Below are 14,870 nucleotides of genomic sequence, written 5' to 3' on the forward strand. Positions count from 1 at the left end.
ATATTGGATTATTGATTGGGACATTGATCATGCAAAAACGAGCTTAATGTTAAGCAATGAAATTCCTTTCATCGAATAATGTTCCAAGAAAGATGTCACTTTTCTTATTGTAGTACTCTGTATTGGCTAAGATTAGTTGTCTCAATACGCAACTACTTATATTAAGACCGAGATGAAAAATTGATACATACAAGTACTTGTATAACTTAACTATTATCGAGAGTACATTTGTGGAAAAAAGTCATAATCTTCATTTAATTGTTGGAAATTGGAATAGCTCGACAACTGTTTTCTATTTGAGCAATTGGAGTATATCCTTATTGAGTAAGCATCACATGTTCTACTGATCTCTTACAAAAAAGAACTGACAGTAGCTTTTAACACTCTTTATAACAGAATCCAGAAAAAAAAATTCTGACTTATTATTGAAAACAGAAGATCACAGAAATTCTGTTCTAATATATACTTTAAGACTATAAATGATCAGACACCAAGGAGAGAGTAAATCCAACTAGATTACAAGTATGCAAGATTTAGATGGAAAAAAGAAGTGTTGCTATTTTATTTCCTGAGATTTAAGAACTCACTTTGCAGGTTTAGTAACAGGTAATTAACATATAATCATATCATTACATTGACATTACAAGAGAGGAAAAATAAAGTAAGAAAAAAAAATGTTGTCCTCTAACAACCGCGATACAAAATAAATCTCTGAACATTAGGTTATAACAAAATGAAACGAATAGTACATAATCGACTTGATTTTATAACACCTTGTAAGCTTATTAACAGATAGGCAGAGGAGTTCCATTCCACTCCTCAAGGCAAGCAAGAAGGGGATCGATGATCTTACCCTCACACAATGCATTGAATACTTTGTCACATTCTTCTCCTGGAGATACCACCTTTTCTCCGGTCAGCAAGTTGGTCTGAAGCTCTTCGCGGACAAACTTGTACAATGGGTAAGACCGGCATTCATTAATCCTGTTTGGAATGGCAGAGTTACCACTCTCGTAAGCAGCCCTTGCTGCCTCTACCTCTTTAGGAAGGCGTGCCTTAAGCTCCTCCTCGAAAGCTCCAATTTTCTGGAAGATAGATGTGCTCACGTTCTTTTCACTGTCACCATTAGCGATAGCCTGATCAACAAGGACCTGTCGGAGCTTCTGCATCAAGGGATAAGTGCAGCTGCAAGGATCGTCAGCATAAGCAAACACGTATTCTCTTTCGACTACTCTGATGAGCTCCTTCTCACAGAACCTTCCAGGGTGGAGCTCTCCATTGGCACCGGTAATCAGGACTCTTCTGCATACTTGGCTTACGGTGTTCTTCACTGCGTGCTTGACATTCTCTTCCAAATGCCTTAAGTCAATAGCCTGGCATAGTGCGACAAGGAAGGTAGATGACATGAGCTTCAAGATATCTACTGCCTCTTCAGTCTTGCGAGCAGAGATGAGACCGAGGGAGTTCACATCCTGGTTGTGTTGCTCTGCACTTTGGACATGGTTAGTGACTGGGTTACCCAAAAATTGGAGCTCGGAACAGTAAGAGGCCATTGCAATCTCAGCACCCTTAAAACCATAGTCCAAACTGGGGTCCCTGCTGGCTGTAAGGTTCGATGGAAGACCGTTGTTGTAAAAGTCATTGACAAGTTCAGAGAACTGAGCAAACAATAGCTTTCCGATGGCAGCAATAGCCAACCTAGCATTGTCCATGGAAACTCCGATTGGTGTTCCCTGGAAGTTTCCACCATGCAAGGCCTTGTTACGCGACACATCAATAAGTGGGTTGTCATTAACAGAGTTAATCTCCCTCTCAATAGACTTTGTAGCCCAGCGGATGACCTCAATCTGTGGTCCTAGCCATTGGGGTGATGTCCTGAGAGCATATCTATCTTGTTTGGGCTTCTGAAGTGGGTCCAACTCGTGCAACGCCTTAGCAGCCTTCATGTATGAGCTACCATCTAAGATGTGCTCCATAATAGCTGCAGCCTCAATTTGTCCTGGGTGATGCTTCAATTTGTGAGTCAAGTGATCAGTAAACTCGGGTTTACCATTCATGACTTCAGCAAAAACAGCTGATATAACCTCTGCAAGCACGGCAAGGACATTCGCTTCAAACAGCACTATTGATGCCAACCCTGATCCAACAGCAGTACCATTTACCAAGGCCAAACCCTCCTTGGGCTGAAGCTCAAAGAATCCCGAGCTGATTTGTGCCAACTTGAAGGCTTGTTCCGCATTAAGGACCTCTCCATCAGGGCCAACAGCCTTAGAGTTGGGTCTGCCTGTTAGCAGACCAGCAATGTAAGAGAGTGGGACAAGGTCCCCTGAGGCAGTGATTGTTCCGCGAAGGGGAAGACAAGGTGTAATGTTACTGTTGAGGAGGCTGGTAATAGCCTCTAAGATTTCGAAACGGATGCCTGAGTATCCTTGGAGAAGGGTGTTGATTCTCACTAACATAGCTGCCCTAGTTGCTGTGTGAGGCAATGTGTGGCTTGTTTCCTTTCCATTGCCAAATACTCCAGCGTTCAAAAATCTGTTACAACATAAGATAATTAGGCTCTATCCGATTATTAAACATTAAATTAATCAATGCACATGATTTATCATATACGAAGTATTATAAAGCTAATAAAGTATCATTTCAGAAATTTTGTTATAACCGTTAACTTCAACTAGGATTATTAGTTCAATTGTGGGGCTATTGACTACTATACTGTCCCAATTATGTACTCCATCTATCATTTCAAGCTTACACAAATTGACTTTTCCTTGTATTTTAAATATCATTTTTAAACTTCATAAAATTATAAAAATATGAAGTTTTAAATATAGGCGACGAATCAAATCTAACAAAATTACACAGACAACTTGACAAGATTAGTGGAAATAAGTAATGAGAACTTTCTTTGAAGGTTTGAGGGGAAGGAGAGTAGTAGTGATTGGATAATCACAAAGGAAGTAACTTTCGGGACCAATCCTTTTAATTAAGAAGACTATTCAATACGGAGTAGTTACTTATATTTCCTGCAGTGCCCATTTATATTGTCGGCGGGGATAACTATGCAATAAGTGAGTATTGGTGGGGGTATATTTGTCATTTTACAGTTCTAGAGAAAAGGGTGGAAAAGTAAAATAACGAGTATAACGTGTTGCCGGCTTTTATGTAATAATAATAATAATAATTAATAATGGTTTCTATAACACATTCCATGATAATGATATGACGCGTACCAATTTGGCAATCATACATCCAACAGTCAAAAAATCCACCTCTATAATATGGCTGATATTTTGATATTTGATGAGGAGTTGTTGGATGAAAGTGGTTATATATATATATATATAATAAGCTTATGTAAAAGAACAAGTTATTATTGGTGAGCTAATCATGCATAAAAGAAATTAATTCAACTTTTCAGTGTAAGACTTGTCCTCACGATACGAGTTTTTCCTCGTAAAATTAATAAACTTGCGTGTTAATGTACTCTAATATGTCTTTTTAATATTAATATATAAAAAATATAGATATATATAATTGTTTAAATTTTATAATAAGTAGTCAAATTGATTTTTTTTATTGTTTCATTTATATTTAATATTCGTATTCGATCCAGTATGGCTCAAGTATTACCTAATTTCAACGAAAGACTAGACCATAAGGATAATTTCTTGGTGTGGCACTATTGTCAACTTCAAAAGTAGGTAAACATCATGCTAACAAAAAAATTGAGGGAGGTTGGTGAATGTGTGAAGAATATTATTTCATGACAATAACATATCTTGTATCTTGATCTAATAAATCGTAAGATAGATTTATAAATTGATAAATTTTATGTAGAAGTTTGGTATTTAAGTTGGCAGAATTTTGAGGGAACAAGTGTTTTAAATTTTGGAATTTTGTGAATCTTTAAAGTTCAAACGTACGGCCATATACCATATGTAGAAGTTAATTCCCATTTAGTTAATTCAATTATATGATTAGTCTTTATAAACAAGTAGCTAAGCAAATTGACCTACTATTAGGAGTTTCAACCAACGCTTAACAAACAAATTTGACAAGTCTTTTCAATACTTTCATAAATAAAGAGGACTTAATGATACTAATTTATCGAGCTTTATCTAGTTATCTTGAATTAAGGTTTTTTTTTTTTTACAAATTAAGTAATTAATTTATTTTTTTAATTAATAATTAGTCAGTTAAATTATTCATATAGAGAGTCATAAACGACAATGATTGTAGCCAAAATTTATATTCTAAGAAGATTTTCGATAGTGGGGTGCCACCATCCATATGATTCCAATCTAACTGGCATCCCACCGTTTGATCACCTTCATTCGATCAGCTATATTGTTTACTAACTTTGTCAACTCTGGACTATACAATATAGTAAATTGCACATGGTTTCCAACAATTTATTATACAGCGTTAATCTGATGGCTTCAACAATTTCATGCACTACTAGACACAATTAATCAGACAAATCCGCCATCTATTGAATTTATATACATAAACTATAATTAATTATTGATTCTATATCATGTATTCATGAGTTGGATATCGTAACTTACACATGCATTTCGACATTTGAAATTTTGTGTACAACCTACGTCTCCCTCGGTCTCCTCCTATGATGGAGGTCCGTTCGAGCTTTTACTATCCATTTTTAGTATGATATAAAGTACAGAGTATAATTTTAGAGTATGTATATCAAGTTATTATTATGATTAATTAATATACACCTATACAATTATACGTTTCATAAAAAATTAAAAAAAATATATGATAAGTAGGATGAATTAGTAGAAATTAGTTATAAGACCGTCCAACGAAATTCACCTTTAATCTCATGAAAATGACGAGTCAGCAAATAATTATTACTGCAAGTCGGTCGTACTCCAACATAAAATTAATTATGAAATTATTATGATCTTTTTGAAGACCGTGTGTTCTGCAATAACACTACAAAATTCTTTGTCCTATGTAAACTGTTGAAATTAAAATACTCATTTTTATTTAATAAATATTTATACCAAGGAAATATAAAAAGATTTTTCACCATTTTTGCATGATTCAAGGGTCCCACAATTTTAATGTACGAAATTGATGTAACGTAAGAAAAAGTAAGTACACCAAATAAGATCTAGTAATCTAGTGTTAAAAACTTAAAACGAATAAACCCAAATTCATAATTCTAGAATTTTTTTGGTGACCAACATCCATTCAAAAAAAATTAAAAAAATAGCAATTATGTATTCGCAAATCGCAAGTAATATCCTTTGTTGTAAATAATACAAAACGGAGATAGTAATAAAATTAGCGAGAAGAATGAGTAATTTGGTTACCTTATAAGCTCCTTTTGAAGCGCACCACCTTGCTTAGTTCTCCGGTGAGAAGTAGCCCCAAAACCAGTGGTAACACCATAACTATCAGTACCTTTACTCATACTATCCATCACCCAATCACTACTAGCTTTGACTCCGGCACGAGCCGACTCAGCGAGCTCTACCGATGCGGCCTTCGCATCGGTGGAAGCCGCAACGGCAGCCACTTGAGCAACCGTTAGTGTTTCACCTCCAAGACGAACAGCCGGCTTACGATAATCCTCAACCATCCTCTTCACTTCTTCGAGGTGGCTGCCGGATACGGCTTCGGCAGCCCTTCCCCAGTACAATGGGTCCTCGTACTTGACTCCGTCACCAATGCACAAACCATTGTCAGGTGATCCGCTCTGGTGGTTCTCCATAATTTATCTTTCGGATTTTTGTAAATGTATGTAAATGCACAAATAGTAACAGAGGACGCCGAAAAGAAGAGGAAGATGATGGGAGGAATTTAAGAGAGTAGTTGTTTGGTATGATGGAATATGTAATGTAAGGAAAATAAATTGATTTGTTGGGAGGAGAGAGGATGTTTGGGCTATATAAATAGAGTTTAGAGAAATGAGAGAAAGGGGGGAAGGTGTTGGGTGTGGTAGGTAAGGATAGTGGTGGGCCGATAAAACAACAAGGCCTAAAAGAGTCCATAATTTTTAATTAAAAAATAAATTAAATATTTAATTTTATGAAGAAGGGGTTGGTTGGAAGAAATTATGACCGTTGATTAATGAGTTAGATTATATCTATCCAACGGTGGAAGATGGAGAGTGGACCATCTCACTAGGAAATGATGGGGTAAGTTCAAGAGAAGGGTTGTTGAAGTATGACTGTATGTTATCCGCCCACCCTTAAATTAGTCAAACATGGACAATTTAGTTTTTATTCATTTTTTTACAAAGAAGAAGATGAATTAGTCTTGACTAAGTTTTAAAATAATTGGTGTGTAAAAAACATTGTATATTGGTTGTATAGTGACTCTAAAATGATAAGTTACTCTTATATACACGTAGTAGATTACAATCACCTAATAGAACTAATATCTAAATATTTTTATGTGAAATTAACATATTTTGCTTATTAAACTATATATTAAATGACCTAATAAATTAAATTTATATTAGGTCTACCAAAAGAAGTTAAAATATATCTTAAGTACAGGTATCAATTCGAGTATTTGGGTCAAGTTGGTATAGGTCGAGTCTGTCTATTTTAAAGTTGAGTTATGCTAAATTATTGTGTCCATGCGAATCAATATTTGAATTAATTATTTTTCAAATCATATTGGATCAGGTCAGATTTTAAAATCTCAAATCCTAAAGATCATCGATGTACATATATTATTGTATATCAAGTTTACAACAACAACAAAAAAAAAATAAAAAAAAATAAGGGTTTTTCTAAGCTATGCCTCCCAAGTTCTTCGGTTTCGAAGCTGTACCCATGCATTTTCAAATTTATAAGTTGTGTCATCCACCTCACGATATTTTATCAACAATACCCTTTGACAGCCATATTCGTTAACGAAAGTTAAGTTATTTTATCAACAATGGTGTCGTGCCGTTATTAATTTGACACGTGTCCCGTTCTAATTGGTTTAACACTTTAAAAAAAAATTTAAAAACTCAGAAAATAAAATAATAATAAAAAAAAAAAAGTTATTGTTAATAAAAATTAGTTAGATTGAGGGTACATATTAGACGTTTGAAAAGGTATATGCACAGCTTAAAAACCGAAAAAGTTTAGAGGCATAACTTAGAAAAAACCCAATAAATAATTAGTCTTCAGGGAACTAGTAAATTAGTAACTATAAAAAAAGGACCCATCATTATATCGGTCTATCCAAATGGGTTTTGGTAGGTGGGAAAATAAACTTCGGAGAAATGTTAGTTTGGTGAAGTTCTCATTAAGCAGTAGGAAATTTGGACTGTTTTTTCTCCACAAACTAGGGGGCCATGACTTTTTTGTGGGGTTAATTGAACCTGTGGATACTACCTTTTTGGTGAGCGTGGAAACTTATGAATAGCGCATTCTTTTCATTTCATTAATGTTAAGAGGCATATTGTGAATTAAGTGCATGAAATTGGCGAAATGTTTTGTATGTAATGTAAATGATCACACAAGATAGCAACCTATGCGTTGTTCGATCTAGTGGATAAGGTTTGTCGATTTTGGTGGTAAGATCTTGGGATTAATCTTCATTATAAGTACGTGAAATAACAGTGGAGCTAAGGTTTGTCTTATCTTTTACACTTTCAAACTCGATTAGTTTATACGTACTATTAAATTTAAGTTTCAGAATTAATATATGTATTTGTTTAGTGTATTTTAGTAATTCAGTTATCCTACAAAGACATAATCAACAAAAGTTATCACTGAATTATAAGATTGTAGATTAAATTGATAGTAAGTGAATTTGATCAAGTATCAAAGCCATTTTCACGGAACAATATTCGAGTTGGTTTACTTTGTAAGTTTAATTATATTGTTGCATTGCTTAAACAAAGTCAGAGATTACTACGTATAAGGGGTTACTAATAAAATAATAAGTCTACAAAGAGTAAAGGCTAGTCCAAAATCGCTGAAATGGATTCATGCTCTAACTTTCAAAGTCCAAACTAGAGTCCAAACTAGTGTTGAAAATCTATATACTACTTTAATTAATTATAGTATCCTCATAAATTTCAACTTATGCAATCACAAATTTATAATCTTGGATTGTCATTAAAAATCCTCTTAGATTTAATTATAAAGTAATACCACTTTGTTGTAACTAGTAATTAACGGAGATAGTATAAATAAAAATAAAAAAAAAACTAAATAAAAATAAATAAATAAATAAAAGTGATTACTAGTTTTGGTTTAGTATAGAACTAGGTTAAGTCCCGTGTCATGCACGGTCATTATTAAATTTTACAACAAATAAATTACAAATAATAGTGTAATTCAACATTAATTTATCTAAAAATTTATTTGTAACAAAATAACTTGAATTTTAGTTTATACCAATACCAAATACTGAAATACGTAAAGGTTATTGAATTGGATTGTATATAAAAAAAATAATAGAAATTTAGAATCTATAAGGTTTTATGTAATAAAATTAAAATATTAACTTAGCTTTGTACTCATATGCGAATTAATATACATCTATCCTTAAATTATTAATACATTTTCACAGAAATATGAAAATTTATTTGATTTCATTTTACTTTAGAATAATCAATATTTCGTAATCAATTTTTTTAATATATTTTTAGTGAGTAATAGGAGTTTTTATTTTTTTTTTAGTAATCATATATAAATATTAGAGTAATTAGATTAAATTTTCCAATATATGTTATGTATACTATAATAGAATGATTTTGTTCTCATAAATGTTATATAATTTTAAGATTTATATAAAGTATGCTACCAAATGATATTTTTTTTAATTAAAATAAATTTTATTGTCAAATAATGAAAGTTGGAGAAAAAAAAAATTGATATTGACAATATTATAATAATATTGGAAAATAATATATTACAATACCTTATTTTAAATCTATCTTAGTATTTATGTAACTAAAAGTTTCCTAGTATATAAAATATATGTACAAAAAATTGAGTATAATGGGATTAAATATATTGTTAAATTGGAAATAACTATTATTGTAGGTTATAAAATGAATGTCATTAAAATATCCCAAAAAAAAAAAAAAAAAAAAAAAAAAAAAAAAAAACGGATAGAAAAAAAGGCGGGACAATTTTTAACCAGGAAATGACAAGTGTCATTCCAGGTTTTGCCTTTAGTATAGGTTTATAGATTCCACTTTTTTTTTTTTTATTAAGTAGTTTCTCGCAAAAAAAAAACAAAAAAAAAAAAAAAAAAAAAAAAAAAAAAAAAAAAAGTGTTTTATAAGGTAGTTTTTTCACAAAATGTCTTTTTTTTTTCCTTTGGTGTTTAGAGAGCCACAAGGACGGGTGATGAGAATCAATCTCAGTATCTATTGCAATCGAAAAAAACGCTCTAACCATTTGAACTATACCTCACCCTCAAAATTCCTCCGTCTCTATGTATTAAATACTACGTAATTGATTTACTATCTGTCAAAAAAAAATGATTTACTAGTTTCACATTGTCTTATTTTCTGGTCGATATGGACGACATAATTTGAACTGAAACCAACCTATTAGGCTACTGTTAAACTTTATCGATGGCAACTCACAATCTCACATCACTTTGGTAAGATCTGATTTACATGATAGGTAGTCAATTTAATCAACTATAGTGCTCTACCTTCTCTCTCTAGAAAGTTAGAAACCCTTGTTCTTATCCTCCCACCGCTTCCCCCTTTCTCCTCCCCTGCTCGCCGGCGATCGGCGCTACTATCTTAGCCATCGCCGGCAAGCCTAGTTCTTCTCCTTTCGTTTTTTTTTTTTGTTGTTGTTTGGTTCGGTTCCTTGGTGGAGGAAACAAGGAAGATTGCAGCTTGGTTTTGTTCCTAAAGTTCACCGGAGTCTTAATCTAGTTTGGGGGTGTCGCCAAGTGTTTTGAATTCTAATATCCAACGATTCGAGGAGCCAAGGATACTCTTAACGCCGCCGTTGAAAGGAATTTCGTTAATTGGTTCCCGACGGTAAAGGTGAAGTTAAGACTAGGGTTTTCCTCACTTAATCAAAGGTTAGATTTAGGTGAGGCGGTCTCTCGTGTTGGCCTTGACGATGTGTTTTAGTGGTCAGTTTGGTTTTTGCCGGTGACGCAATTTTGGGTACTCTGCTTCTTCTTAAGACTCGCTGAGTTACTTAGTGAGTTCGTGGTTATTCGCAAGTTTTCTCTGCTATGGTTGTTGCTTAGTTGTTGTTTTCCTTTGTCATAATTTATTAATGTTTTTATTGCTTTTTTTGCTTGTTTTGTTGTTTAAGTTTTCAGTTCTCAATAATACTCCAACTATTGTTCATAAGTTGGAGTTGTTTTTGTATAAGTTGTTGGCTTGGTTGTTTGGGTTGTTGTCTTTATTTAAAGTAGTTCTAGTTATGGAGGGTTATGAAGTGTGGTCGTTGTTCTTAGAGTCTTGTTGGTTGGTTTTAGGGGTTGTAAGGATAAACAATCCCTTGCTAGTTTTGTTGGTGGCCCTTTAAGTTGCTTGTTCGGGGTGGGATCGTGTTATGGGGGGTTGTCATGTTGCATGTATGGCCTCCCTCATTGATAGTTTGGGTGCTGTCTTCTGTGTTTGTGCTCTTTTCCAGAGGCTAGCAGTATTTATGCAAGCAAAAAGTATCCCCTGCATTTGGAATTTGCAGGGAGAAGGTAAGTTTGAGGGGAGAGGTTTGTTCGCATGTCCTGTTGCTTCTTGGTTGCGGGATGATTTGGGTCTTCATTCATCGACTATCATCCCAGTGTTGGTGTTGGTGTTGGTGATGACAAAGACAGTCATCATTAAAAATTACAATCTTGAAGGAGGCTCCCCATCTTTAATGTTTAAGGTAAGCAAAGTCCTCCATTTTCTTGCATTATATATAGGTAGAATTGCAGGAAAGAAACCTGCATTTTGGTGTAAGGTTTCACTTGGTAGAGTCGTGGAAAAATTCGGCTCTCGAGGTTTGGCTGCCAGACTCTTAGGAGGTGGCTATGCTCTTCAATCCCTAGGAGTGGAGTCGGGTCATGGGTCTTTTTTTCGGTAACAGGGTGCTTTCGACTTTCGGGTGTATTGTTTCTACACTACTTCCACCGGGATTTTGCATAGGTCTTATAGCAAGTTTCAGTTCCCTTCTTTAGTGTTCGCTTGCATTATCTGTCCTTCTCCAAGGTGTTGGTTCGTTTGGCAACTTGTGGTCCATGAAAAGGTTTTGGTCAAAACCTTTTGGTTATCCGAGCTCCGAGGTATATGGAATGATGTACAAGGGTGTAATCATTCACTTCGTTTTCCCTCCAATGGTTTAGCCAAATGGGTTTGGTTGTTTTCAGTTGTTTATTTTAGATCTCCTAGGTTGTAATTTGTCCTTTATTTATGAAGTACTCATTGTCAAAAAAATAAAAAAATAAAAAAATAAAAAAAATATAGTGCTCTATAACATATTACACATATAATTAAGGATGGGTGGAGTTTATCTACTAAGAGTTCATTATATTTACCCGATTTTCACTGATTTAAACTTATCTTAACTAATCATAATTTACCTGAATTCATCTGAATTATTATTGTAATTTATACTTCGAAAACCCTTATCAAAACTTATTAAATCTAAAATGAACTAATCTGAACTTATTACACCTTAAATAAGTGAAAATAAGGTGAACAGAACAATTCTCAAATAAGCATTGTAAGAAAAAGTTCAAAATAATAATGGAATTTTCACCAAATACCCCTGAGTTATTTTTTTATTAACCTACCCATGAAAATTTTCAAATTCACCATCTACCCTGGTTTAACAAAAATTTCACCATATATCCAAATTACTAACGGACCTTAATCTTGTTAGTCATTAGGGTTAAGTATGCCACGTGACGACATCTTATTGGTTATCTTTTTAATTAATTAAGTTTAAAAGTAATTATTTATTTTTAAAAATAAATTTTAAATAAACTATATACACATTAAATTTAGTCGCATTCATCAAATCTACATATACAATAATAACCTTATATCTTACCCACCAACAAATGATTGAGTATACAACTCAAATGTATCGACCAAGTAAGGATATTAATAATTTTATACAAATAACATATGTTTATTAAGATTTATAAGAATAAAAGACATAATTCATCCACTGGAGTTATGGATATTAGGCCCCGTTCATTTCACCTTATTTTTGTTGGAATGAAATTATTTTTACTGATCTGAAATTATTTTTGCTAAACTTAAATTATTTTTACTAAACTGAAATTAATTTTACTAAACTGAAATTATTTTTGTTGAACTGAAACTATTTATATTGATTTTTTATTATATTTCTTCTTTAAGTAGTTTACAGATTTTTACTAAACTAAATTTATTTTTACGAAAATGAAATTTTTTTTTTTAACTAAAATTAATTTTACTGAATTGAAATTATTTTTACTAAATATTATTTCTTAAGATGAAGTGAATAGAGCCTTAATAATACAAAATATATTATTTGCAAAGAAAATAATTAAAGAGCGACAAAATAATGAATGATGTGCTTGTAATCGAATTAAAATTAGTAAGATAGTGATTAAATAAAATATTATCAACAATATATGGAGGATACATACATTGTTAATTTTTATTGAGTACAAAAATGTGGCACAAATTCTAGATTTATTAGAAATAATTCATTCTTATGTACACTAAATAAATTAAAAATATTATGAATTCAATAAAGAAAAAGTTTTCCAAAAAGCAATATTATTAAATATATTTTTAACTTATAATATATATATATATATATATATATATATATATATATATATATATATATATATATATATATATATATATATATATATATATATATATATATATATATATATATATAAATATAAGATAAGCAAATTATACACTGACACTTGTCATTTAAACATAGAGTATATTTTTGGAAAAATAGACATAATGCGTATCATATACTAGGGTTCGTTGCATGCTACATACTATGCTAATTACTATTTTATAACTAGTGTGTGTGCTGAGCAATGCCCCAAGTTGATTAGTAGTTTGTACTTGTTTAGTTTAATAATAATGTTTGATGATTTTTTTTCTTAGTGTTTTGATGATCATCTTGTAAATTTCATAATTTGAAAAAAATATTCTGTGATAGGATAATCCTATTCAATATTTAGTATATTACGATTTAAAGATATTAAACAACTATTGATTATTTAACTGAAAAATAATATCATTATTTTCATCAAATTCAAAAATTAAACGAAGTTTTTCAAATTTTAAAATTAAAGTTGTTAAATCGTCTTATGAGCATTACATAATGGGAACAAATAGGACAATTAAACACTAATCATCTTATCCAATTTAACAATATTTTGGTTGGTAATAAAGCACAATAATTGGATAGCTAGGTGGTAATTAAGACTTATAACTTAATAATTATTGGTCTCGCATTTAACTCTTTATATAAGCATTTGTAAATGTCAAATTTAATAATTCCTCTGTTTTTTTTTTTATATATATAAAATGCAATACACCTTCTGGACACGCTTTTTTAGGAACAGATTTAGTAATGTAAAAGAATAAATTAATCAGAAAGATTTATACACATAGTACTTAACCCTTTTATAATCTTAGTGTTGATACTATTTTGATAAAGTAGCTCATTTATCTAGTCTAATTAAGGGTCTGTTCTCATACGTTGAAATTCAGTTCAATTCAGTTCAGTTCAGCTCAACTCAGTTCAGTTCAGTTCAGCTCCTAATTTTCTTCTCTTATAAAATATTCAGTTCAGTTCAGTTCAGTTCAATTCAGTTCAGTTTAGTTCAGTTCAGTCAATGAGAACAAGCCCTAATTATCTTCAGTTGAGTTCGGTCAATGAGAACAGACCCTAATTATCTCCAAAAAAAAAAAAGCGTGTCAAAAAAGTGTGTTGTATTTAAAAGAAAACAGAGGAAGGTACATGTTATGGGAGAGATGCTACACATAAACTTGATTTATGTGGAGTAAACATAAACTTCCAATGAGAAGTTGCCACATCATTGCTAACCAAAAAAAAGAGAGGGAAAATTGGGGGTGGGAGGAGGAAACTATTTGGGTTTTGGCGCCACAAAGCAAGGTTTAGTGGGAGATATAAGTTAGGCGCCAAACACGCTTTTAATGCATTTTAATCTCATTATTGTATTACTAAACAACTATATTATGATACTAATAAACAGAATTTATTACTAGAAATTATAATGTCTTAGTCAGAGGTAGGGGTGTTTAAATCCGGGTACCCGGGTTTTCGGGTACCCGAGAACCCGGGTACCCGGATTATCGGGTAGTTGAACAGCCGACCCATGTCCCGACCCATTATCGGATTTCTCGGGTCGGGTCATAGGGTACCCGATTTATAAATTCTTGATTATGCAAAACTGGAAACAAAATTACTATCTTTCAGGATTAAGATTGTAGTCATAAAAAGCTACAAAAGAAATTGTAAATTAAAAAAAAAAAAAAAACAAAAGAAGTTCTCTATAATTACTTCAATTATTAGATCTGTCCATTGCTCAAACACAAATTGAATTTAACTACTACTTGTAAAGAAAATCCATTACATACTCAAAAATTTAGAATTCATAACAAGCTTAGTGAAGTAATTGACTACAAGATTCCCAAAAACATTCAAATAAATTCTTTAATTTAGGATCCAAAAATCCCAAACTTGTTTTACACATTCATTTTCTAACAAACCCAATAATTATATATTAAAAAAAAAATTGAAAACCAAAGAAGGAGATCTGGAAACACCGCATCGGAAGCATCGCTACCGCACCCAAACACGGAGAATTACATCAGTTCGCACCTGTGTTGCGGGTGTGTGTCGTGTATGCCTTCACGAACTCAT

At 32.2% G+C, this 14,870-nt stretch overlaps 1 protein-coding gene across 1 annotated transcript; it reads right to left on the reverse strand.

The window, feature by feature from the left end:
- Window positions 1–538: 538 nt before the first annotated feature.
- Window positions 539–5,904, reverse strand: LOC145623902 (phenylalanine ammonia-lyase-like). The gene is made up of 2 exons (XM_081676814.1): window positions 5,346–5,904; window positions 539–2,535 (listed from the first exon to the last, which is right to left on the reverse strand). Exons 1-2 carry the CDS (start codon window positions 5,744–5,746, stop codon window positions 786–788), a joined length of 2,151 nt encoding a protein of 716 aa, XP_081532940.1. The 5' UTR covers window positions 5,747–5,904; the 3' UTR covers window positions 539–785.
- Window positions 5,905–14,870: the final 8,966 nt, after the last annotated feature.

This window comes from Chenopodium album, chromosome 3 (genome assembly GCF_948465745.1).
Source record: "Chenopodium album chromosome 3, dcCheAlbu1.1, whole genome shotgun sequence".
NCBI classification, from domain to species: Eukaryota; Viridiplantae; Streptophyta; class Magnoliopsida; order Caryophyllales; family Amaranthaceae; genus Chenopodium; species Chenopodium album.